Raw genomic sequence first — 23,523 nt, forward strand, 5'->3', positions numbered from 1 at the left:
CGAGCCCAGATCTTACGCCCACCAAGTGAAGAGGGAAATGCTTGCTACTACCCAGCTTCCGGCCCGCCCCTTCCACTTCCGGCCTTACCCGGCTACTTCCGCTGCTGTTTCGTAGCAGACTGCTGAAGGCTGGTTTGCGTCGACATGGCGGTTTCCCTGAGTGTCTTGCTGGGGGGGCGCGTTTGCGCTGCTGTCGCTCGCTGTGGGTTCGCGACTCGGGGGGTGGCGGGCCCAGGGCCTATCGGCCGGGAGCCGGACCCCGATTCCGACTGGGAGCCGGAGGAACGGGAGCTGCAGGAGGTGGAGAGGTACCGGCTTCTCCTTGGGCCCTCAGCTTGAAGCTGGGCCTCGCGCCCCGGCGCCCCAGCCCGCGCCCCCTTGGCGCCGGGTGTCCTGCCGCTGCTTGCGCAGCGGCCCTTGTTTCCTCTTACCCGTTGTTAGTCGCGCAGCGTGAGGTGTTCAGCTCCCCAGGGACCACTGGTCCCGTCATTAGTGACGTATTTCATCATCAGTTTAGAGAGTTCGGCATGCTTACAGGCAGTTATTGTTCTAGGTGTTAGCTTTCTGGGTGTACAGAGCAGCTCTAAGCCGGCAACACGGCCCCGTTGCCCTTGCGATCAAAGAGAAGAGGGCTGGGCGCTCCATAATTTAGCCTGAGGCTCTTCAAACATCCATTCTGCTTCTACGCATGGCTTCTGCCATTGGTTCTCTTCCCCCAGCACCCTGAAAGGACAGAAAAAAGCAATCCGATTCCAGAAAATTCGGAGGCAAATGGAGGCGCCTGGTGCCCCGCCCAGAACCCTGACTCGGGAAGCCATGGAGCAGATCCGGTAAGACTCAGGGTACCTTGTTTGTATCTGCTGTGACAAGAAATGAAGGATACTGGAGCCCAGAGCACGGGTTTGGCTTTTTTGATACTGCTTTTATATTTTCATTTACTTTTTGTCATTGAAATTTATCATCATAAAAGTAGAGTAATATAACGAACTTCCCTAAACCTGTCGTCATCTAGATTTAATAGTGTATTGTTTTGTTTTTTAAAGACATGTGGTTTCCGCCGTCGCCTCGAACTCCTGACCTGAAGTGATTCGCCCGCCTCGGCCTCCCAGAGTGCTGGGATTACAGGCATGAGCCACTGCGCCCCGCCTGGTTTTAGTAGTTTTTAACGTTATGACGTGGTTGTTTCATTTTTGCTGAAGTTTTTAAATAGTAAATTGCAGACATCACAACATTTAACCCCTGCATGTAGATCATGACTTTACCAACCTAAGGTACAGGGATGCTGGTGCTTCCATAGTTAGGTGCATTTTTCTGAAGAAAGGATCTATAATTTAGGAAAGCTTAAAAGAGATTTTAAGTTTTTTTGTTTTGAGTAGGTAAAGTGTTACATATGGCTCAACATCCTAACAGTATAACATGGTATACGCATTGAGAATTATTTGTCCCACCCACTCTCCTGTGGGTACTTTTTTTTTTTTTTGGTAGATGGGGGTCTCACTCTGTCGCCAAGGCTGGAGTACAATGGTGTGATCACAGGTCACTGTAGCCTCTACCTCCTGGGCCCAAGCAATCCTCCCACTTTGGCCTCTCAAGTAGCTGGGACTACAGGTGCATGCCACCATGCCTAGTTAATTTTGTTTATTTTTTGTAGAGACCGTCTCATCATGTTACCCATGCTAGTCTACAATTCCAGGGCTCAAGCAATCGTTCCACCTCAGCCTTCTAAAGTGTTGGGATTACAGGCATGAGCCACTCTTTGCAGCTGTACTATTTTTAATAGTTTTTCTCTACCAAAAACCAGGCTCCATGCCCTGAGCGAGCCACTGTGCCTGGCCCTCAATTCTTTTTTATAGATGGTGGTGTTATATTTTTTTGAGGCAGTATATGACAGTGGTTTTTAATTTTTATTTAAACAATTTTTTCTCCTATCTATTTATTTATTTGACAGAGATGGAGGTCTCACCATGATGACCAGGCTGGTCTCAAACTTCTGGCCTCAACTGATCTTCCCATCTCAGCCTCCGAAAGTGCTGGGATTAGAGGCGTGAGCCACCACGCCTGGCCAGAATGCATTATTTAACCTGTCTTTTCTTATGGGCATTTAGTTGGGTTGTTTCCATTTCTGTTGCTCACTAATAGTGCTCCAGTGAATAACTATGTATATGTATCATTCTACATACCTGCCAGGAGTATTTGTTATATACATTCCCAGAAGTAAGGTTGCCAGGTCAAAAGACAAATGCGTTTGCATTTTGATAAATATTGCTAAGTAGCCCTACTTAGCACATTAGTACATAATACTAATACATAATACATACTTAGTACATAAATAGTACTTATGTACTATTTTTCATTTCCATCAGAATGACTCTGGAATTGAAATTTAAAATAAAGGGGATTCTGTAGAGCTGGTCAAGATTTTGTGAGCCTGTAGCACCTTCTGGGTCCTCAGTCAGGTCTAATTTCCTCTTTTTTTGTATGTTTGTTTTTTGTTTGAGACAGTCTCACTCTGTTTCCCAGGCCAGAGTGCAGTAGCGAAATCTCAGCTCACTGCAGCCTCTGCCTCTGGGTTCAAGAGATTCTTGGGCCTCAGCCTCCGGAGTAACTGGGATTACAGGTGTGCACCACCACACCTGGCTAATTTTTGTATTTTTAGTAGAGACAGAGTTTCACCATGTTGGCCAGGCTGGTCTCAAACTCCTGACCTCAGGTGATCCATCCACCTCAGCCTCCCAAAGTGCTGGGATTACAGGCATGAGCCACCATGCCGGCCTCTATCTCCTGTCTTCAACAATAGCTTTTTCAAACCTTCCACCTTCTTACTTACCTCCCTTTTTTGTGGTCAATAAATGTCCTTCTAAGAGAAAAAAACAGTCCAATAAGTAAGAACTTTGAGCTTCCTAGTCTTCCTCTTTGCCCACTACTCTCAAACTTAGGCTCTACTCCCATGTCAGAGGAAATGGGAGCCCTTCACTTGTCTGGGACCAATTCTCTGTATGCTTTAGGTCGTATTTCTCCCTGCTTACTCAGGGACCTCTGTCCTCAACCTAAAGCTCTCTCTTTCTTTTGTTCCCAGTTGGTTCCCAGGGTACCTACCCTTGGTTTTTTGTTTGTATCACTGCAATAAAACTGCTCTCCTTAAATCCATCAGTGACTTCCTCAGTGCTAGGCTCAAATGACACTTTGTAGTCTTTAGCCTCCTTAATAATTCAGCAGCATTTGCCCTTGTAAAAACTGCCTTTTAAATTAAAAAAAAAAAAAATTAAATTAAGACAGGATTTTGCCATGTTGCCCAACCTGGTCTCCAACTCCTGAGCTCAAGCGATCTCCCTGCCTTGGTCTCCCAAAGTGTTAGGATTACAGGTGTGAGCTACTGCACCCAACTGAAACTGCTTTCTTTTCTCTCTCTCTATTTATTTATTTATTGCCACTGATTCTCTTTTCATTTTTTTTTTTTTTGTTGTTGTTGTTGTTTTTTGAGCCGGAGTCTCACTCTGTCGCCAGGCTGGAGTGCAGTGGCATGATCTTGGCTTACTGCAACCTCCGCCTCCTGGGTTCAAGCGATTCTCGTGCCTCAGCCTTCTGAGTAGATGAAATTACAGGTGCACACCACTATGCCCAGCTAATTTTTTTTTTTTTTCTTTTTGTATTTTTGGTAGAGATGGGGTTTCACCATGTTGGCCAGGCTGGTCTTGAACTCCTGACCTCAAGTGATCTGCCTGCCTCAGCCTCCCAAAGTGCTGGGATTACAGGCGGGTATGAGCCACCATACCCAGCCTTTATTTTTATTTTTTTATTTTTACTTTAAGTTCTGGGGTACATATGCAGAATGTACAGGTTTGTTACATAGGTGTACATGTGCCATGGTGAACTACTTTCTTAAAATTCTCTTCTCCCTTGACTCCAGGGTACCATTCCCTTCTGATTTTTTTTTTTTTTCTTTGTTTCTAGGGCTGCTTTTCTCAGTTTCTTTCCGGGCTCCTCTTCTACTCCTATATCTTAAATTTTGTTATTTCTTAGAGTTGTGTCCTTGTCGTTTTAGCTCACTCTGCATATTTCCCTGCCTGATGCTAGCCACTCAGTCACCCCTGCTATTGGCTTGTGACTTCCAAATCTGTCATCTCCAGTTCATGTTTTTCTTCCTGAACTCTAAAGGCATATATTCAACTGTGTACCAGACATCTCTGTTTTGGATATTACAGTTTCCTCAAACTCAACATGTACAAAATAGAATTCATCGTTGTTCCCTGACAACTTCATCCTGTTCCAGTTTTTCCTATAACCTACTAATTACCCAAGCTAAAATCCTGAATCTTGACCTTGATGCTTCTTCCCCCAATATTTAGTCCCTTAGTACCAAGTTGTACTATTTAACTTTTCTAAAATATTTCTCAACTCACTTTCCTCCTATGCTCCATTGACTGTCTCACTTGAGACTGTCTGGATTACTGTAACAGCCTCTTGACCAATCTTTCTGCCTATACTTTTGTCACTGAAAAACTACCACTAGGTTGAACTCCTTTTTTTCTTTTTTTAATAGAGATGGGATCTCACTGTGTTTCCCAGGCTGGTCTCGAACTGCTGGGCTCAAGCAATCCCCCTGCGTCAGCCTCTCAGAGTGCTGGGAGTGAGCCACTGTGCCAGGCTGTAGGTTGAACTTCAAAATGAAAATTTATCCATGGCATTCCACTGCTTAAAATTTTTCCTTGACTTGCTCTTGCCTTGGGATAAACTCTAGACCCCTAAGTGTGATCTACCTCTTTCCCTGTCAGTTGAGCTATTCCCAACAAAGGTGATGTGCCACTTTGCATTTCACAAGTGTTCACTTTATCATCATTACCTTTTATCTCTCCTTCTCTACTCCCTTCTGCCAGCTTATTACTCCTTTCATCCTTTCAGACCCACTCTAGCTTGGACTTCATGAAGCAATTCCTGGGTCTGGCTGTAAGTGTTCTTATTCCCTATATCTGAGTCTCCCCATGGTCTTTGCATCCTGTGCTATACCTTTACCATAATGTCATTCATTGTGTCTGTCCCCACTCCCAAACTATTTAAAGGGAAGGTCAGTTATCCTGCATCCCCAGGACCTAATGTGGTATTAGATGTCAGTGAGAGGAGCTGAGCTGATATGAAATGAAGTGACCTGACTGACAGTGGTCAAGTGTTGTGACACACAGGAATGGAACACAGCCATTTAGCTAGCACAAGATAGGGACTACATTTACGGTTTTTCAAGCCCTGTTTTTTTGTTTTTTTGAGAGATTCTCACTGTGTTGCCCAGGCTGGAGTGCAGTGGTGCAATCTCAGCTCACTACAATCTTCACTTCCCAGGTTCAAGCGATTCTTGTGCCTCAGTCTACTTGGGAAAGTAGCTGAGATTACAGGCGTGAGCCACCACACCTAGCTAATTTTTGTATTTTTAGTAGAGATTGGGTTTCACCACATTGGCCAGGCTGGTCTCGAACTCCTGGGCTCAAGCGATCCACCTATCTCGGCCTCTCAAAGTTCTGGGATTACAGATGTGAGCCACCATGCCAGGCCTCAACCCCTCTTCTTTATAATACGTATTGCAAGTTAGATGTTCTGATAGGAGCCTTCTTTACAACTTGCAAACCTGCTCCTTCTTCCCATAGGTATTTACGTGAGGAATTTCCAGAGTCCTGGTCAGTTCCCAGGTTGGCTGAAGGCTTTAATGTCAGCACTGATGTGATCCGAAGAGTTTTAAAAAGCAAGTTTGTACCCACATTGGAGCAGAAGCTGAAGCAGGATCAAAAAGTCCTTAAGAAAGCTGGGCTTGCCCACTCTCTCCAGCAGCTCCGGGGCGCTGGAAATACCTCAAAGCTGTTCCCTGCAGGCCACTCTGTATCAGGCTCTTTGCTTATGCCAGGGCATGAAGCCTCATCCAAAGACGCGAATCACAGCACAGCTTTGAAAGTGATAGAGTCAGACACTCACAGGACAAATACACCAAGGAGATGGAAGGGAAGAAATAAAGAAATCCAGCACCTGGAGGAGAGCTTTGTGCCTGTTGCTGTACCCCTAGGTCATCCAAGAGAGCTACAGAAGTACTCCAGTGATTCTGAGAGCACCAGAAGAACTGGCAGTGGTGCATTGCCAAGTGATCAGAAGCTGGAGGAGTTGAAGGTAGAGGAGCCAGGTAACTTCAGCAGCAAGGTAGTGCAGAGGGGCCGAGAGTTCTTTGACAGCAACGGGAACTTCCTGTACAGAATTTGAGTTGGGGCTTGGCTTGTGGAGATGCCTCATGAAACACAGCTGGGCAAGTAATATATATGGAACAGCCTGGATTTCTACATATGGAGAAGCCACCTTGGAATAGGAAGAAGTGTTGAGCCTGGACTGTGGGAGGAAAAAACTGCGTGGATAGATTCAGACTTCCTGTAGTAGTGCCCCCAGTCTGACCTCTGTAGATCTTCAGTACTCACTCTTCTTGCTTGGACTCTCTGTATGTTGAAAACCAACCGTGTTGCATGTGTTGTTACAATTTTCTGTGATACTTGCAATTTATGTTTGAGAGGAAGTGAAAAGTTTGCCTTCTGACCTCATTTCCTTCTTGATCAGTGAACACTAACATTTTTGGGACAACTTAGTCAATTGTTTTCCTTATAAGCAAAATAAAGTAAAATGTAGCAGTCTGCTTTTTTGGTGCTCTTGGGTGGGATGGTTTACATGTGAACCTTGGTGAGTGAGGGAAGGACAAAGGCAGAAAGGAAGGATCCCTGGTCGGTAAACATTGGGAGAGAGATGGAACCAGAGGAATTTCCCAGCAAAGGGCTCTGTGCAGAGCATCATGCTTAGTGATGGATTCTGACAACCAAAAACTGGACACCTTTCTCTTAGTTGCTGGGGTTCTGCCAAAGATTGGGAAAGTACAAAGCAGGCAAAGGCTTTAGGGCCCTTATAATCTCCAACCACATTTTAAAGTTAATTATATTAAGAGTGGGGCACGGCGGAATGTGCCTACAGTCCCAGTGACTTGGGAGGCTGAGGTGGGAGGATTGCTTGAGCCTCAGAGGTTGAGGTTGCAGTGAGCTATGATTGCACCACTGCACTCCAGCCTGGGGTAACAGAGTGAGACCCCCATCTCTAAAAATCAATCAGGCCGGGTGCGGTGGCTCAAGCCTGTAATCCCAGCACTTTGGGAGGCCGAGACGGGCGGATCACAAGGTCAGGAGATCGAGACCATCCTGGCTAATACGGTGAAACCCCATCTCTACTAAAAAATACAAAAAACTAGCCGGGCGAGGTGGCGGGCGCCTGTAGTCCCAGCTACTTGGGAGGCTGAGGCAGGAGAATGGCGTAAACCCGGGGGGCGGAGCTTGCAGTGAGCTGAGATCCGGCCACTGCACTCCAGCCTGGGCGACAGAGCGAGATTCCGTCTCAAAAAAAGTAAATAAATAAAATAAAATCAATCAATCTTCAGTTATGTCTCATTATACAGTTTCCTTAACCAGATTTCTACAATGGCGCCATGATGTAGGCAATCCCAGATTAAGAGGTCCCTTTTACAAATAAGGAAATAGACTGTAAGATGGCTGCCAATAAGTGGCAGTGCTGGGACTTAACTTGGGTCTCATCATTAATCCAGGGCTTTTGAAATTCCAGGGATATGGCACTGTCTGCCATAATTTTGTTAATTTACTGATTGTTTTAGAAATACATCTGTTATAACCAGAAATTTAGGGACAGCTTAGTCAATTGGTTTTCCTTACAAGCAAAATAAAGTAAAATGTAGCAGTCTGCTCGTTGGTGCTCTGATGGGATGGCTTACCTGTGAACCTTGGAGAACCGTGTCCTGCTTTCACAATTTACCAGCAAAAATGGCTACTCAGAATTTAAATATGTGTAGGACGTTAATGAAAACACCTACATTCCAACTCAGTCATTGCCATTCTAGAATCTTATTGCTATTTCAAATGTCCATTTTCAGCAATTAAAATACTGATTACTGTTGCTTTTATCAATTATTGATAACTTGAGCATCTGTTCTCAGTATAAATGGCAAAGCCCTATCACATGCCATGCCACAATGCCAAGCAAAGTTCTACAATCCAGATACTGGTAATACAACAGTGGGCACATAGGACCCTTGCTCTCATTCCCCTGTCACTATCATGTAGTTCATAGTAGAAGCTTATCAATATTTGTATGGTTTTGTTGTTTATTTTTTAATTGTTAAAGATGTGTTAGATGCTGTTTGATTGTTTAAATTTGCATTTGTAACTCCTGCAAATCATCTGATCATGCCATACCCTTTTCCCAATGGGCTATAGAAACCTAAAGGCTGTTCTTAAAACTTTGTTTTTTAATTTATTTTTGAGATGGATTCTTGCTCTGTCGTCCAGGCTGGAGTGCAGTGGCAAAATCTTAGCTCACTGCAACCTCCACCTCACAGGTTCAACTGATTCTCCTGCCTCAGCCTCCCAAGTAGCTGGGATTACAGGCATCTGCCACCATGCCCAGCTAATTTTTGTGTTTTTAGTAGAGATGGGGTTTCACCACGTTGGCCAGGCTGCTCTCAAACTCCTGACCTCAAGTGATCTGCCTGCCTCGGCCTCCTAAAGTGCTAGGATTACAGGTGTGAGCCACTACACCTGGCCTTTATTTCTTTTGAGACAGGGTCTCGCTCTTGTCCACACTGGAGTACAGTGGCTCAATCTCGGCTCACTGCAACCTCCGCCTCCCGGGTTCAAGCAATTCTCCTGCCTCAGCCTCCCAAGTAGCTGGGACTACAGGCGTGTGCCACCATGCCCAGCTAATTTTTTAAAATATTTTTAGTAGACAGGGTTTCACCATGTTGGCCAAGCTGGTCTCAAATTCCTGACCTCAAGTGATCTGCCTGCCTTGGCCTCCCAAAGTACTGGGATTACAGCGTGAGCCACCATGTGAGACAGGTGGATCACCTGAGGTCAGGAGTTTGAGACAAGCCTGGCCAACATGGCAAAACCCCATCTCTACTAAAAATACAAAAATTATCTGGGTGTGGTGGCAGATGCCTGTAATCCCAGCTGCTGGGAAGGCTGAGGCAGGAGAATTGCTTGAACCCGGGAGGCAGAGGTTGCAGGGAGTCGAGATTGTGCCACTGCATGCACTTCACCCTGGGTGACAGTGAGACTCCATCTCAAACAAACACCTCCAATGCTCTTTCTCAAATACCATGGCTACCCTTCCTGCTTTACTTCATCTGTCACACAAGTAATATATACTCATTAAAGAAAAAGACAAGCAAAATGAAAACAAAAGTCATCCCTAATCCCACCGCTGAAGAGTTACTATCCTACCAACATTTTTCTAAGCATATGTACAACTTTAAAACAAGCACAAAAGAATAATATTGCGCTGGGCACGGTGGCTCAGGCCTGTAGTCCCAGCACTTTGGGAGGCCGAGGCGGGGGGATCACTTGAGGCCAGGATTTCGAGACCAGCCTGGCCAACATGGTGAAACCCTGTCTATATTAAAAATACAACGAGTGACTCGCCGCCTCCGCCCGGGCCCGCGGGCTCCTCCAGCCCCGCCCGGCCCCACACCGCCGGTCGACGTGATCCTCTGCGGCCTGGCCTGCTTGCGCTGCCGCTGGATCCTGATCCTGCTCCTACTCAGCGCCATCGCCTTTGACATCATAGCCCTGGCCGGCCGCGGCAGGCGGCAGTCGAGCGACCAGGTCCAGACGTCCTTGCTGTGGTGGAGATGTTTCCACGAGGGCGGCGGCGGCAGCGGGTCCTAAGAGGACGGCTGCTAGAGCCTCATGGAGTACGCGTTGGGTAGAGCAGCAGCTGCCATGCTCTTCTGGGGCTTCAGCTTCCTGGTGATGTTTCATCCTTTCCTTCTTCATCCTGTGTGTACCCCAGATGCTTGTCTTCCTAAGAGTGATTGGAGGTCTCTTTGCCTTGGCTGCTGTGTTCCAGATCATCTCCCTGGTAATTTACCCCGTGAAGTACACCCAAACCTTCAACCTTCAGGCCAACCCCTGCTGTCCCTTACATCTATAACTAGCCCTATGGCTTTGGGTGGGCAGCCACGATTATCCTCATCGGCTGTGCTTTCTTCTGCTACTGCCTCCCCAACTATGAAGATGACCTCCTGGGCAATACCAAGCCTAGGGACTTCTACACATCGCCTAACTTGGGAATGAGTGTGGGAGAAAATCGCCACTGCCAAGATGGATTCCAGAAGAAGAAACTGTTTCTCTAGGCTACTTTGAACCTATTTTTTGGCAGTGTTCATAGTCAAAAATGCTAAAATAATTTAGTAGAAAATATTTTTAAAGTAGTGTTATAGTTTTATGTTCACCTTTTAATATGTTTGGTGACGCTGTGTCTTTTCACTAATTACCTATACTATGCCAATATTTCCTTATATCTACCCATAACATTTATGCTACATTTGTAAGATAATATGAACATGAAACTTAACACTTTATAAGGTAAAAATGAGATGGTTTCCAAGATTTAATAATCTGATCAAGTTCTTGTTATTTCCAAATAGAATGAACTGGGTCTGTTAAGGACTAAGGAGAAGAGGAAGGTCATGGTAAAAATTGTCAATGACTGGCCGGGTGTGGTGACTCAAGCTTGTAATCTCAGCACTTTGGGAGGCTGAGACAGGCCGATCACCTGAGGTCACGAGTTGAAGACCAGCCTGGCACACATGGTGAAACCCTGTCTCTACTGAAAATACAAAAATTAGCTGGGTTTGGTGGCACATGCCTGTAGTCCCAGCTACTGGGGAGGCTGAGGCAGGAGAATCGCTTGAACCGGAGAGGTAGAGGTTGCAGTGAACTGAGATCGTTGCATTGCACTCCAGCCTGGGCAACAGAGCAAGACTCTGTCTCAAAACAATAATTGTCAATGACCAGACATTCTGAAAGAAATGCCCAAAAAAAGTTTTTTTTCAAGACTTCAAACGATTTAAAGAAGCAAAATAGTTTCCTAAATGCATATTGTTTGTGAGAATTTCTCACTAATATCTTGAATAATTCTTTTTTTTTTTTTTTTTGAGACAGAGTCTCCCTCTGTCGCCCAGGCTGGAGTGCAGTGGCGTGATCTTGGCTCACTGCAAGCTCTGCCTCCCGGGTTCACACCATTTTCCCGCCTCACCCTCCCGAGTAGCTGGGACTACAGGCACCCGCCACCACGCCTGGCTGATTTTTTATATTTTTAGTAGAGACAAGGTTTCACCATGTTAGCCATGATGGTCTCGATCTCCTGACCTCGTGATTCGCCCACCTCGGCATCCCAAAATGCTGGGATTACAGGTGTGAGCCACTGAGCCCGGCCCTGAATAATTCATTTTTGCTAAGCTTCATGTTGACGCTATATATCATCTAAGAAAGTATTGTTTTGTGGTCTAAACCTGTTGCCATGGTTAGTAAGGCTTTCTTAGGTGTGAAATATTTAGATGAAATTTTCACTTTTAAAGTTCTGTATAGGGTTAGGGTGTTGGAAAATGCTATATTAATAAATCTGTAGCGTTTTGTGTTTATATGTTCAAAACCAGAGTAACTGGATTGAAAGATGGACTGATAGATCTAATCTATCAGTCTAATTTATCATGACTGATAGATCTGGTTTAGTTGTGTAGTAAAGGATTAGGAGAGCCATTCCTGTCACAAAAGTGCCACTAAAACAGTCTAAGGAGAAAAATGGCTTGCTTTTCTAAACTTCAGATTTATCTGGGCTCTAATCATGTAGACAGGCTTCTGATAGATTGCAACTGTCAGTAGAAACCTACATATAGTTAAAATCCTGGTCTTTCTTGGTAAACAGATTTAAAATGTGTGATGTAAAACATGCCACAGGAGAATGCAGGGATTTGAGTTTCCCTGAATAGCATACATATGATGCATCAGATGAGTTATTACTATTTTTTACCATTTCTACTTATATGATGAAAAACAATTCATTTTAAATATCAAATTATTATTTTGTAAGTTGTGGAAAAGGGCAATTGAAGTTTTCATTATGAAGTTTTCCCAATAAACCAGGAATTCTAAACTTGAAAAGAAAAATAGAATTAGCCAGGTGTGACTGCACAGGCCTGTAATCCCAGCCACCTGGGAGGCTGAGGCAGGAGAATCACTTGAACCTGAGAGGCAGAGGTTACAATGAGCCGAGACTGCACCACTGCACTCCAGCCTGGGTGACAGAGACTCGATGTCTCAAAAAAAAAAAATAATGAAAATAATATTGGGATTATACTGTATGCTCAGGTGTACATTCTTTCTTATATGTATTGTGAATATATTTTGACAATAAATATCTTTACTTCACTTAAAATAATCACCTCATATTTCGTTTTATGGAATACAATATTATTTTGTTGTATGAAGTCAAATATTAGATTGAACCATATATCTGACCTTTTTTTTTTTTGAGACGGAGTCTCGCTCTGTTGCCCAGGCTGGAGTGCAGTGGCATGATCTTGGCTCACTGCAACCTCTGCCTCCCTGGTTCACACCACTTGCCTGCCTCAGCCTCCCTAGTAGGTGGGACCACAGGCACCCGCCACCACACGCAGCTAATTTTTTGTATTTTTAGTAGAAAGGGGGTTTCACCATGTTAGCCAGGATGGTCTCGATCTCCTCACCTCGTGATCCGCCCGCCTCGACCTCCCAAAGTGCTGAGATTACAAGCGTGAGCCACCGCACCCGGCCTATCTGACCGTTTTTTACCTATAAAAGTAGTAGTTGCCTGTAGTCCCAGTTACTTGGGAGGCTGAGGCAGGAGGATCCCTGGAGCACAGGCGTTCAAGATTGCAGTGAGCTATATAGTTATTCCTTTGTTGTGGGACATTTAGGTCATTTCTAAATTTTCACCAGTGTTGTGATAAACCTCTTTTAACGAATCTTTTTTGTCTTGTTTATTGACATATAATTTTATCATTTCCTTAGAATTCCCAGAATTAGAATTGGTGGCTCAAAGAATAGATATCTCTTTTTTTTTTTTTTTTTTTTTGAGACAGAGACTTGCTCTGTCACCCAGGCTGGAGTGCAATGGCATGATTGCAGCTCACTGCAACCTTCGCCTCCTGGGTTCAAGTGATTTTCCTGCCTCAGCTTCCCAAGTAGCTAAGATTACAGGTGCCTGCCACCACACCCAGCTAACTTTTTGTATTTTTAGTAGAGATGGGGCTTCACTATGTTGGCCAGTCTGGTCTTGGACTCCTCACCTCAAGTGATCCACCCGCCTTGGCCTCACAAAGTGCTGGGATGACAGGCATGAGCCACTGCACCCTGCCAGGAGGTGACATTTGAACATAGCCTTGAAGATGCTGTGTAGAAAGTCTGACATGTGGCCAGGCGTAGTGTCTCACGCCTGTCATCCCAGCATCCCAGGGAGGCCAAGGTGAGAGGATCGCTTGAGGCCAGAAGTTTGAGGCCAGCCTGGGCAGCACAGTGAGACCCTGTCCCTTAAAAAAAAAAATTTAGTAAACCCAGGAGGCGGAGCTTGCAGTGAGCTGAGATCTGACCACTGCACTCCAGCCTGGGCGTGAGAGCAAGACTCTGTCTCAAAAAAAAAAAGAAAAAAAGAAAAAATTAGGCCAGGTGTGGTGGCTGACGCCTATAATCCCGGCACTTTGGGACGCCAAGGCGGGCAGATCACGAGGTCAGGAGATTGAGACCATCCTGGCTAACACAGTGAAACCCTATCTCTACTAAAAATACAAAAAATTAGCTGGGCATGGTGGCGGGTGCCTGTGGTCCCAGCTACTCAGGAGGCTGAGGCAGGAGAATGGCATGAACCCAGGAGGTGGAGTTGGCAGTGAACGGAGATCGTGCCACTGCACTCCAGCCTGGGCGAGAGAGCGAGACTCCGTCTCAAAAAAAAAAAAAAAAAAAAAAACAGAAAAAATAGCCCAGCGTGGTGGCCCTTGCCTGTGGTCCCAGCTGCTCAGGAGGCCGAGGTGGGAGGATCACTTGAGGCCAGGGAGTTGAGGCTACAATGAGCCATGATTGTGCCACTGCAGTCCAGCCTGAGTGACAGAGCAAGACCCTGCCTCAAAAGAAAAACAGTTTGATAGGGCATGTGGAACAAGAGACAGGATTTGAGGGAAGAACATGAACAAAGGTATTGAAGAGTAGAAGGACACTGTGTTGGGAACTGAGTGGTGTGGACTGCACAGTGGTGGGAGGAAGGGCAGAGGAGAGTTTCCAAAAATAGTTGGGACCAGACTGGGAAAGGCCTTGAATGCCTTCCCAAGGAGTTAGGAATTTATTCCATACCTGGTGCCCATGAAGGAAGCAGATTGCTTCAAGGTTAAGCTCAGGCTTTGGAGACAGACTCTCCAGGTTTGGATTCAGGCCCTGCCACTTATTAGCCACGGGGCTGGGCTCACCCAGCCTCAATTTCCTCATCTGTAAAATAGGAGTGATAATCACAGGATTGTTGTGGGGTTTCAATGAGAGAATGTGTGTAAAATGCTTAGTACAGTTACTGTCATTTCTCAATAACTGCTGGCTTTGGTCATCAATGAAAGTGGGAAACAACATTATCAGATCTGTATTTAGAAGGCGTTCTGGCAGATAGGGACAGATTTGGGCCAAAATCTCAAGCCCGTATTTTTCAAGGGTACACTAAACCTTGGTACATATCTAATTATAATACATTTTTTAAAAGTGTTAAATGAGTATAGTTGAAACTGCAGAGTTTTCTTTTTTTTTTCTTTTTCTTTCTTTTTTTTTTGAGACAGAATCTAACTCTGTTGCCCAGGATGGAGTGCAATGGCACGGTCTTGGCTCACTGCAACCTCTGTCTCCCAAGTTCAAGCAATTATGCTGCCTCAGCCTCCCAAGTAGCTAGGACTACAGGCACGTGCCACCACACCTGGCTAATTTTTGTATTTTTAGTAGAGCTGGAGTTTCACCATGTTGGCCAGGCTGGTCTTGAACTCCGGCCTTGTGATCCACTGGCCTTGGCCTCCCAAAGTGCTGGGATTACAGGCGTGAGCCACCATGCCCAGCCAGTTTTTTTTTAAGGAAAGTCATTGTAGTACACATGGCTAGCCACACATGGCTTGACATGGTGGGCGTGCTGGCACCCAGAGAAAGAGAGAGCCAAAGCTGTCCATCTTGCAGACCGACGCGAGGGAGCCAGGACACAGCTGGGCTTGCTCGTGCCCAGAGAGAGAAAGAGTTAAGCTGCTTACACTGAAGGCAAGGGAGAGTCAGCTGCGCAGCTCTGTGTGGGGGCAGTTGGCTCAAGCAGGGCAAACAGTGTTAAGAGTAAGCTGCTAATAAAAGAGCTAGTGTAAGAAAGCTGTTAATGAGAGCTGCTGCTGAATAAAACTATCTTTCACCTGCCTACAGCCCCCTGGAGTGTTCTTTCTGTTTACCCACCCACTCCCCTCAGACTTCAGCATGAGCAGGACCTGGACTCTGGGATCTGACACACATCTCTACTAAAAATACAAAAATTAGCCAGTGTGGTGGTACATGCCTGTAATTCCAGCTACCAGGGTGGCTGAGGCACGATGATTGCCTGAACCCAGGAGTGAGAGGTTGCAGTGAGCTAAGACCACATCACTGCACTCCACCCTGGGCAAGAGAACCTGACCCTATGTCAAAACAAAACAAAGTTAAAGACCATTTGTCCAGTATAAACTCTTTCCAAATATATACTCAAGCATAGAAAAGTCTAGAAATGTCATCAATGGTAATTTCAGGAAAGAATGTTAAGGTGATGTTTTTTCTGCATTTTTTTTTTCTTTTTTTTTTTTTGAGATAGGCTCTTGCTCTGTCACCCAGGCTGGAGTGCAGTGATGCAATCAGGGCTCACTGTAGCCTCAACCTCCCAGGCTTAAGCCATCCTCCCACTTCAGTCTCTTAAGTAGCTAGGACTACAGGCACAAGCCACCACACCCGGCTAATTTTTGCATTCTTGTATTTTTTGCAAAGATGGGGTTTTGCCATGTTGCCCAAGCTGGTCTCAAGTGATCCGCCCACCTTGTCCTCCCAGAGTGCTGGGATTACAAGTGTGAGCCATGTGTGCCAGGCCTACATTTTCTCTTCTATAATGACCATGACCCTGGGTTTCATGTACCAACATTTTCTAACAATAATATTTACAAAGCATACTATGAAAAATGTTCAGAGAAAAGAATACACAACTGTAAAAATCATATATAACTAGTTTTATTTTTGTTTGTTTTTAAAGCCAAAAAAGAAACAAAGTAGATTGTCCAGGGAGATAGTTACTTCCACTTTGTATTTCTTTTTTTTTTTTTTTTTTTTTTTTTTTTTTTTTTTTTTTTTTTTTTGAGACGGAGTCTCGCTCTGTCACCCAGGCTGGAGTGCAGTGGCCGGATCTCAGCTCACTGCAAGCTCCGCCTCCCGGGTTTACGCCATTCTCCTGCCTCAGCCTCCGGAGTAGCTGGGACTACAGGCGCCCGCCACCTCGCCCGGCTAGTTTTTTGTATTTTTTTTTAGTAGAGATGGGGTTTCACCGTGTTAGCCAGGATGGTCTCGATCTCCTGACCTCGTGATCCGCCCGTCTCGGCCTCCCAAAGTGCTGGGATTACAGGCTTGAGCCACCGCGCCCGGCCCACTTTGCATTTCTCTGGTGAACTCATTAGGAACTCTAAAAAGTTCCAGGAGGGCCAGGCACGGTGGCTCACACCTGTAACCCCAGCACTTTGGGAGGCTGAGGTGGGCAGATCACGAGGTCAGGAGATTGAGACCATCCTGGCTAACACAGTGAAACCCCGTCTCTACTAAAAATTCAAAAAAATTAGCCAGGCATGGTGGCAGGCGCCTGTAATCCCAGCTACTCGGGAGGCTGAGGCAGGAGAATCGCTTGAACCTGGGAGATGGAGGTTGCAGTGAGCCAAGATCATGCCACTGCACTCCAGCCTGGGCGACAGAGTGAGAATCCACCTCAAAAAAAAAAAAAAAAAAAAAAAAAGTTTCAGGAGTAGAATCATTGGGTCAAATTACCCTGGCTTTAACTTCTGGTTCAGAGAATTTTAACAACTTATATTGTCACCAGCAAGGTCTTTGACTATATGAGTAACTCTCACCTTAAAGTATTTCTCATCTGACATTAGCTGCCCGGCTTTCCGCTGATACGTTGACTCCAGGAGGCTCCTTGAGTTCTGTGTGTTCGGCTGGCCTCGGGTGGCCCCATTATTATTTTCTGCCAGGTAAATGTCAGTCACCTGCACACAGATCTCATCACTCATGATATGCTGCAGCTTGAATCAAAGGCAAGCTGTTAGTGAACACAGAAAACATTTCTCCACTACACAGTCAATGTTCCTTTGACTGATCTAGTCACTCCACTCAAAAAAGGTTTTGGGTTTTTTTTGGCTGGCAATTTTAGAAAATTAATCACACAAACCACTGTATCATTTTCTCGGAGAATAATCAAGCCAAGATTTTCAACCATATCAGTGGTCCATTGTAAAACTTTCATATCTATTTAAAATAAAAATCATAGAGAACTCAGGTTAATGTGATGTTTAAAATTCTAAGGATCTTTAAATAATTTTCCATGGGTCATATTTTTATTGCATTTTAAATGCAATAATTTGCTTTTACAACAATTAAATTAAATGCAACAATTTGCTTTTACCAATATTCTCTCTCATTTGATCCTCACAACTGCCTTGGGAAGCAGGTTGGAGAGAGAGCTGGGCCTGTTAGGAGAGAGATTTACACAATGCATAAGAAAGCTCACTGTGAGCTGGGTGAGGAGGGGAGCCTTGGAGAATCATGAATGCAATATCTATGTCTATATTCCCAGACCAACAGCAAAGCCTGAAACTCATTAGGTATTTTTAAGAAATAGCTGCTGAGTTATTGCCTAGTGGTGCTCAGCTGAAGAAGGGTTGGGACTAACAGTCAAGCTTCCTGACTCCTAGCCCAATACTTTTCCAAACACACCACTTATTTTTCTATATCTGATAGAAAGTAAAGTGCTTAAGTTGTACATAATGTTAACACACTTTCTTTTTTTTTTTTTTTTTTTGAGACGGAGTCTCGCTCTGTCGCCCGGGCTGGAGTGCAGTGGCCAGATCTCAGCTCACTGCAAGCTCCGCCTCCCAGGTGCACACCATTCTCCTGCCTCAGCCTCCCGAGTAGCTGGGACTACAGGCGCCCGCCACCTCGCCCGGCTAGTTCTTTGTATTTTTTAGTGTATTTTTTAGTAGAGACGGGGTTTCACCGTGTTCGCCAGGATGGTCTCGATCTCCTGACCTCGTGATCCGCCCGTCTCGGCCTCCCAAAGTGCTGGGATTACAGGCTTGAGCCACCGCGCCCGGCCTAACACACTTTCCATACAGGCCAACCATGATTGACTATCAGTAACTTTTGTGACAATCTTAGGAAACTAATTACTAGAAAGTTGAACCTTTCAGAGTTCTCATTCTCATGTCATATACTATTTCTATTGTGAAATAAAAATCCTTCCAAATGAAACTTTACCCATCAAAATGACAGAGAAGTGAAAAATAGATACAAGAAGAAAGCAAGATGTTAATTTCAATATCGATTTGACTATTTCGCTTTAAAATTATCATAAACACCAAGCCATTCTATTTTTAGGAAGATACATTCTTTTTGAAGTGTTAGGAACTATGATAACTATTTATTCTTAACTTTAAGTTCTAAATGACCAGTATGTGTATGAGTAGATAACTGGACACAGAGCAAGGTCAGAAGGGTGACTGAGTGTGGCAGAAAGGGCAGTATTTCCAGTATTATCTGGACAATGAGTCCAGATAATGGATTCTGATACAACCATTCAAATAATGCTTATGAATACTTGATAACAGGGAAAAGCTTAAGACACAGTGTTTTAGAGAGAAAAAAAGCAAGTTGGAAAAAAAAATATATGGAAAGCATGACTTCAATTATGCATAGAGATGCTTCTACTTTAAACCTTTTTTTTTTTTTTTTTTCTTTTTGAGACAGGGTCTCGCTCTGTCGCCCAGGCTGGAGTGCAGTGGCATGGTGATCTCGGCTCACTGCAGCCTCAACTTCTTGGGCTCAAGCAAGTCTCTCACCTCAACCTCCTAAGTAGCTGGGACTACAGGCATGTGCCACCACATTCAGCTAATTTTTTGTATTCTTAGTAGAGATGGGGTTTTGCCATGTTGCCCAGACTGGTCTCAAATTCCTGAATTGAAGTAATCCACCTGCCTCGGCCTCCTAAAGTGCTGGGATTACAGCACATAAGCCACCGCCTCTACTTTATACTTTCTTGTTGAAGTAGACTGTATTACTGATTCCCCACCCATGCCCTCTTTTTGGATATCTGGCTCCTCCTCAAGTCTCTGGAATGGGCAGCACTACAAATCCAGGGACAACTAGGGAACTCCCACCCTCGCTGCTAGGCAGACCAGTCTGTGGCCTACGGTTTAAATGGTTGGAAGAAGGAACTGAAATTTGAGACTGGGGAGGGACGCATGGGGTTCTAGGCAAGGGAGGCATTAGGCCTGGAGCAAGGGACCAGGGGCCTGGGCAGGCCACAGAGCCCCACAGTGCCCTCACTACCCTATTAATGGGCCAGGAATCCGGAAGCCAGCTACCAAATGCCCTCATGCCCAGGGTCTTCCTGCAGGTGGAGCTGAAGAGCCAAGAGGCTCAGAGCAGCGAGACCAGTACCTGGGTCACCTGCAGCAGTACGTGCTTATCAGCAGCAGGTGGCCACTTATCAGCAGCTGACCTCTGAGAAGGAGGTGCTGAACAGGCAGTTACTGCTGCAGACCCAGCTCCTGGACTAGCTGCAGCAGCGGGAAGCTCGGGGCAAAGCGGTGGCTAAGATGGCCCGCCAAAAGTTGCAGGAGACCCAGGAGAAGGAGTTGCTGAGGGCAGGACCCTGAGAGGGACAACCTGGCAACCTCTGTGCCTTCTCACCCTCTTTCCTGGCCTCTTAGGAGCACCTGGAAGCTACCAGCCAGCAGAAACAGCAGTTAAAGCCCAGTTGAGCCTCATGGCTCTCCCTGGGGAAGGTACGGGAGACCACTCGGAGGAAGAGGCGAGAGCCCCGGGAGGAAAGGGGGACTGTTAGCAGCATAGGATTGAGGAGTTGGAAGAGACCTTTAAGACAGCTGGTCATTATGCCGACCGGGTGTCCGCGCTAAGTTCGGTATCAATATGGTGACCTCCTGGGAGCAGGAGGCCATCAGGTTGCCTAAGGACAGGAGAACTGGCCCAGGTCAGAAAGGGACCCAGGTCAGGACTCCCGCACCAATCAGTAGTGGGACTGTTCCTGGGCAATATAGCAAGATCTTGGTTCTTAAAAGTAAAAATACAGAACAGCTCATTCTCCTCTGGGAATGGGCTGATTCAGGGCTACACATGAGGGTGGGGGCAGAGGTGGGTCCCCAATACTTCCCTTGTTGGGTTGTCTGAGGACCCCTCTGGCCACCCCCTAGAGGATATGGAGGAGGACATCTGGACAGTGAGGAAGAGGAGGCGCCTGGGCCCATGCAGAACATCCCAGAGGACCTGGAGAGCCTGGAGGTCAGGTGAGCCTGACTTTCTCTGCCCCTACTTTGCTACCTTCCTCGGTGGTCCCTACCAGATGCCCTTATGTTCTTGGTTTCCCCGCCTTCTGATTTCTGTGGACTTTTCACTCCTGGGAGCCAGTGGTCAGACACCATTTCACCTGTGACCAACAGATGCACACTCTGAGCCCCAAGGGAAGGGCCTGCGCTCTACCTCCCTGCCCCGGTTGTTCTGTGTATGTCCCTACAAGAATACTCACCTCTTGCCTTCAGGTGGCATTTTTCAACTTCGCTGGAGCCAGTGTCCAGTAGGAGCAAAGGGTGTGCTGCCAGCCCCTGGCTCACCCAGTGGCCTCGTCCCAGCCAGAGGCAGCGGCCCAGCCCCAGGGACTGGGGGTGAGTCTGTGTGTGGGGAGACCCACCAGCCCTGCAAGGGGCCTTGGAGAAGCTGCAGGTGAGTAGATCCTGGCATTGGCCAAGAAGGGTGGGGGCGGGGCAAGGCAAGTGGCTTCTGAGATGTGACCCCATTATTTTGGCTCCAGAGCAGCTTTATGGAGCTCCTGAAGGAGAAGGTGGACCTGAAGGAGTGGGTGGAGAAACTAGAGCTTGGATTCATCCACCTCTCAGGAAAGACAGACACCATGAGCGAGCGGGAGGCCAGGGCACTGCAGGGGGAGCTGCAGGGCTGTCAGAGGGCCCCAGCATCTGAGCCTGTCCTCCCGCAGGAAAGTACATCACCCCAGATGGGAGCTAGGGGGCAGTGCCAAAGATGCGGCACTGGGAGAGGAGGACATCATCAGGCTGGCCCAGGACCAGGAGGAGACGAAGGTACGTGTGCAACATGTCTGCGGGGGTGGGGGTGAACTTGGGCACCGGCATGGCTGCTAAGCACCCCTCCCTCCAGGTGAACCTGCTGGAGCTGCAGGGACAGGTGTTGTGGCTTGTGAGCGACCACAACGAGGGGCACGACAAATTCCTGACCACTGCCCAGAGTCCTGCTGATGAGCCCGCTCTAGGACCCCCCATCCCCCAGGAGCTTGGGAGTGCTGACAAGCAGGGTGGTGAGTAGAGCACTCAGGCGGGGTGGGCAGGCAGGAGCAGGGGAGGCTCACACTGAGCTCAGATCCCCTCCTCCCTCTGTCTGAAGATCTTTGGGAGGTGAGCCTCACTGACAGCGTGGAGCCTGCACCAGGAGAGGCCAGAGAGGGTTCTCCCCACGACAGCCCCACTGCACAGCATATCGTGCAGCTGCTTCCTCTAACGCAGGACTCTCCAGGAGCACCGAGGTTTGGGCAGCAACCCCTGCATGCCATTCTTCTCACGGTGCTGAGATCAGGGAGATAAACATCATCATCATCTAAGAGCTGGTCAAGAAATTTAAAAACAAACAAACAAAAAAAGTTTAGGGGTTGATCTCCTACATAATTCATTTACTTCATTTGAATGTTAGAGCCACTCATGTTTATTTGTGTTTCTAACTTAGTTTAAATTTATTTGTAAAAAGTTACAGAAGAGTGGGTCTTTCCCTCATGTTCACTCTGGCATCCTTTAGCATTTTTCTTTTTATTTGATAACTGTAGGTCATTAGCATGCATATCGAGTTTGCCCTATGTGGTGGGAGTTCAACCATGCAAAGACCCACTATATGCACAAAACTGTTCTTGGTGGTTTGGAATAGGCTGCCACGCTTTTTTAATGTTTTTGCAGATGTATATTCATTACGGAATTCAGATAAAATTTGCCTATGTTCTGCTACTATGTTTGCTTAGAAGGCAACATTAGAAGGTTAGAGTTCAGCAGGAACATAGAATTTTAAAGTGTGAGTTCAACTGAATAAATTCGAATTTCTGTAGGAAGTAAAGAATCAAAATGCCTATTGAAAGACTGCAATATATGATAATTATTTTTAAAGTGTTTGATTAAACCCGATAGGTTTTCCCAAAATGAAAAAAACTGAGTTCTAAAACCAAAGCTGCTTTGTACAAAACATGAAAATGTAAATCACCCCATCCATAATAGCTTTTCTAAAACTTTATCTTACAGTCACTTTCAAATAACTATTCAAAAATGTAACTGCTGTATTAATGTCTTGAAATAAGTTAAAACATTTTAAAATATGAGCACCATAGTTTAAAACAAAGAATCTAGGGGAAGGAAAGGTAGAGAAAGAAATGCCAATTCCAGTCCAAAGCTTTATTTGCCAAGTTTTCTTAGAATTACTTTTACCAACTTATGATTTCTGGTAAACAGAATGTATAATAGAAATACTGACTTTTGTCTAAAGTGGCATTCTTGACTGCTTCTGTGATGCCACTGTAATGTAATAAATTATGAAATTGTTGCAAGGTGCTGTTTTTGCCTTAAAATTTTGTGTGTCTTGAAAACTATAGTATTAAAGGTATTGAGACTGTGCAAATGCCGAGAACGCTTGGCATGAGATAATCAGTTTTTATTCTCACAAAATTGTAACTATGTAAGTGTGTTTATTAAAAGAACATTAAAAAAGTTACAGGAATTAAAAATTGTGGGATGAAAAAGTTACGGAATAAAAAATACGGTGGAAAAGTTGTGGCAAAAAAGTTGTGAAAAAAAGTTTTATGGAAAGTTTTTTTAAAAAGTCATGAAAAAGAATTTACTGGATTTAAAAAACCATCATGGAATAAAAATAAATAAAAGCAGGCCCCTGTCAGCATAAGCCTGGGGAAGTGGGTCTGCAGTCTTTGCCCCCACCATGTCCCTACAACCCCTTCCCAGTCACCGCTTTACCATTAGGGTAGCAACACAAGACCCCTGTCTAATGGAGGGAGAAAAACAAACCCTTTAACACCTTGGCCAAGGCTGAGTCCTTACATTTCTGGATGATGATGTGTGTTATTTAAGAGCCAGAGGTTGATGGATTTGGTTTGTTTGGGGGAGGTGTGATGGCCTCCTTACTTTTCCCTCAGTGGGGGTCCCATCTTCTTACTCAGAGAGGCAGCTGAGGCGGGACAGTGGAGATAACTGTAGACTAGACGAGGACACGGGCTGCTGGGGGTGACCCGCCCTTCCCCCATGTACAT

General features: G+C 45.7%; 2 protein-coding genes and 1 pseudogene across 6 annotated transcripts; all 3 read left to right on the top strand.

Annotated features, from left to right (window-relative positions):
* The first annotated feature begins 82 nt into the window (after positions 1–82).
* Positions 83–6,650, top strand: NGRN (neugrin, neurite outgrowth associated). Its single transcript, XM_023187129.2, has 3 exons — positions 83–308; positions 720–830; positions 5,634–6,650. Exons 1-3 carry the CDS (start codon positions 145–147, stop codon positions 6,232–6,234), a joined length of 876 nt encoding a protein of 291 aa, XP_023042897.1. The 5' UTR covers positions 83–144; the 3' UTR covers positions 6,235–6,650.
* A 2,378-nt stretch (positions 6,651–9,028) lies between these two features.
* On the top strand, positions 9,029–10,744 carry LOC111522863 (annotated as a pseudogene). Its single transcript, XR_003306922.1, has one exon. The product of XR_003306922.1 is annotated as a p53 apoptosis effector related to PMP-22 pseudogene (transcript).
* An 8,350-nt stretch (positions 10,745–19,094) lies between these two features.
* LOC111532142 (golgin subfamily A member 6B-like) lies at positions 19,095–22,814 on the top strand. Of its 4 annotated transcripts, none has more exons than XM_026448305.2 (6): positions 19,095–19,966; positions 20,393–20,485; positions 20,738–20,918; positions 21,190–21,292; positions 21,369–21,525; positions 21,588–22,814. In XM_026448305.2, the coding sequence occupies exons 1-6, from the start codon at positions 19,948–19,950 to the stop codon at positions 21,806–21,808; spliced, it is 774 nt and encodes a 257-aa protein (XP_026304090.1). In that variant the 5' UTR covers positions 19,095–19,947; the 3' UTR covers positions 21,809–22,814. The 4 variants fall into 4 exon arrangements, with proteins under 4 accessions (XP_026304090.1, XP_026304091.1, XP_026304092.1 ...); XM_026448306.2 differs by having other exon boundaries at positions 21,612–22,814; XM_026448307.2 differs by having other exon boundaries at positions 20,395–20,485; positions 20,738–20,860.
* Positions 22,815–23,523: the final 709 nt, after the last annotated feature.

This window comes from Piliocolobus tephrosceles, chromosome 6, assembly GCF_002776525.5.
Source record: "Piliocolobus tephrosceles isolate RC106 chromosome 6, ASM277652v3, whole genome shotgun sequence".
Classification (NCBI taxonomy): domain Eukaryota; kingdom Metazoa; phylum Chordata; class Mammalia; order Primates; family Cercopithecidae; genus Piliocolobus; species Piliocolobus tephrosceles.

Bases quoted from the DNA above. Each gene is read 5' to 3' on its own strand.
- LOC111532142 (XM_026448305.2), top strand. The intron at 20,486-20,737 runs GTGAGCCTGACT...TCTTGCCTTCAG, and splicing joins CTGGAGAGCCTGGAGGTCAG to GTGGCATTTTTCAACTTCGC. The intron at 20,919-21,189 runs GTGAGTAGATCC...GTCCTCCCGCAG, and splicing joins GGGCCTTGGAGAAGCTGCAG to GAAAGTACATCACCCCAGAT.
- NGRN (XM_023187129.2), top strand. From the start codon at position 145: ATGGCGGTTTCCCTGAGTGTCTTGCTGGGGGGGCGCGTTTGCGCTGCT. The intron at 309-719 runs GTACCGGCTTCT...CTCTTCCCCCAG, and splicing joins GAGCTGCAGGAGGTGGAGAG to CACCCTGAAAGGACAGAAAA. The intron at 831-5,633 runs GTAAGACTCAGG...TTCTTCCCATAG, and splicing joins GAAGCCATGGAGCAGATCCG to GTATTTACGTGAGGAATTTC.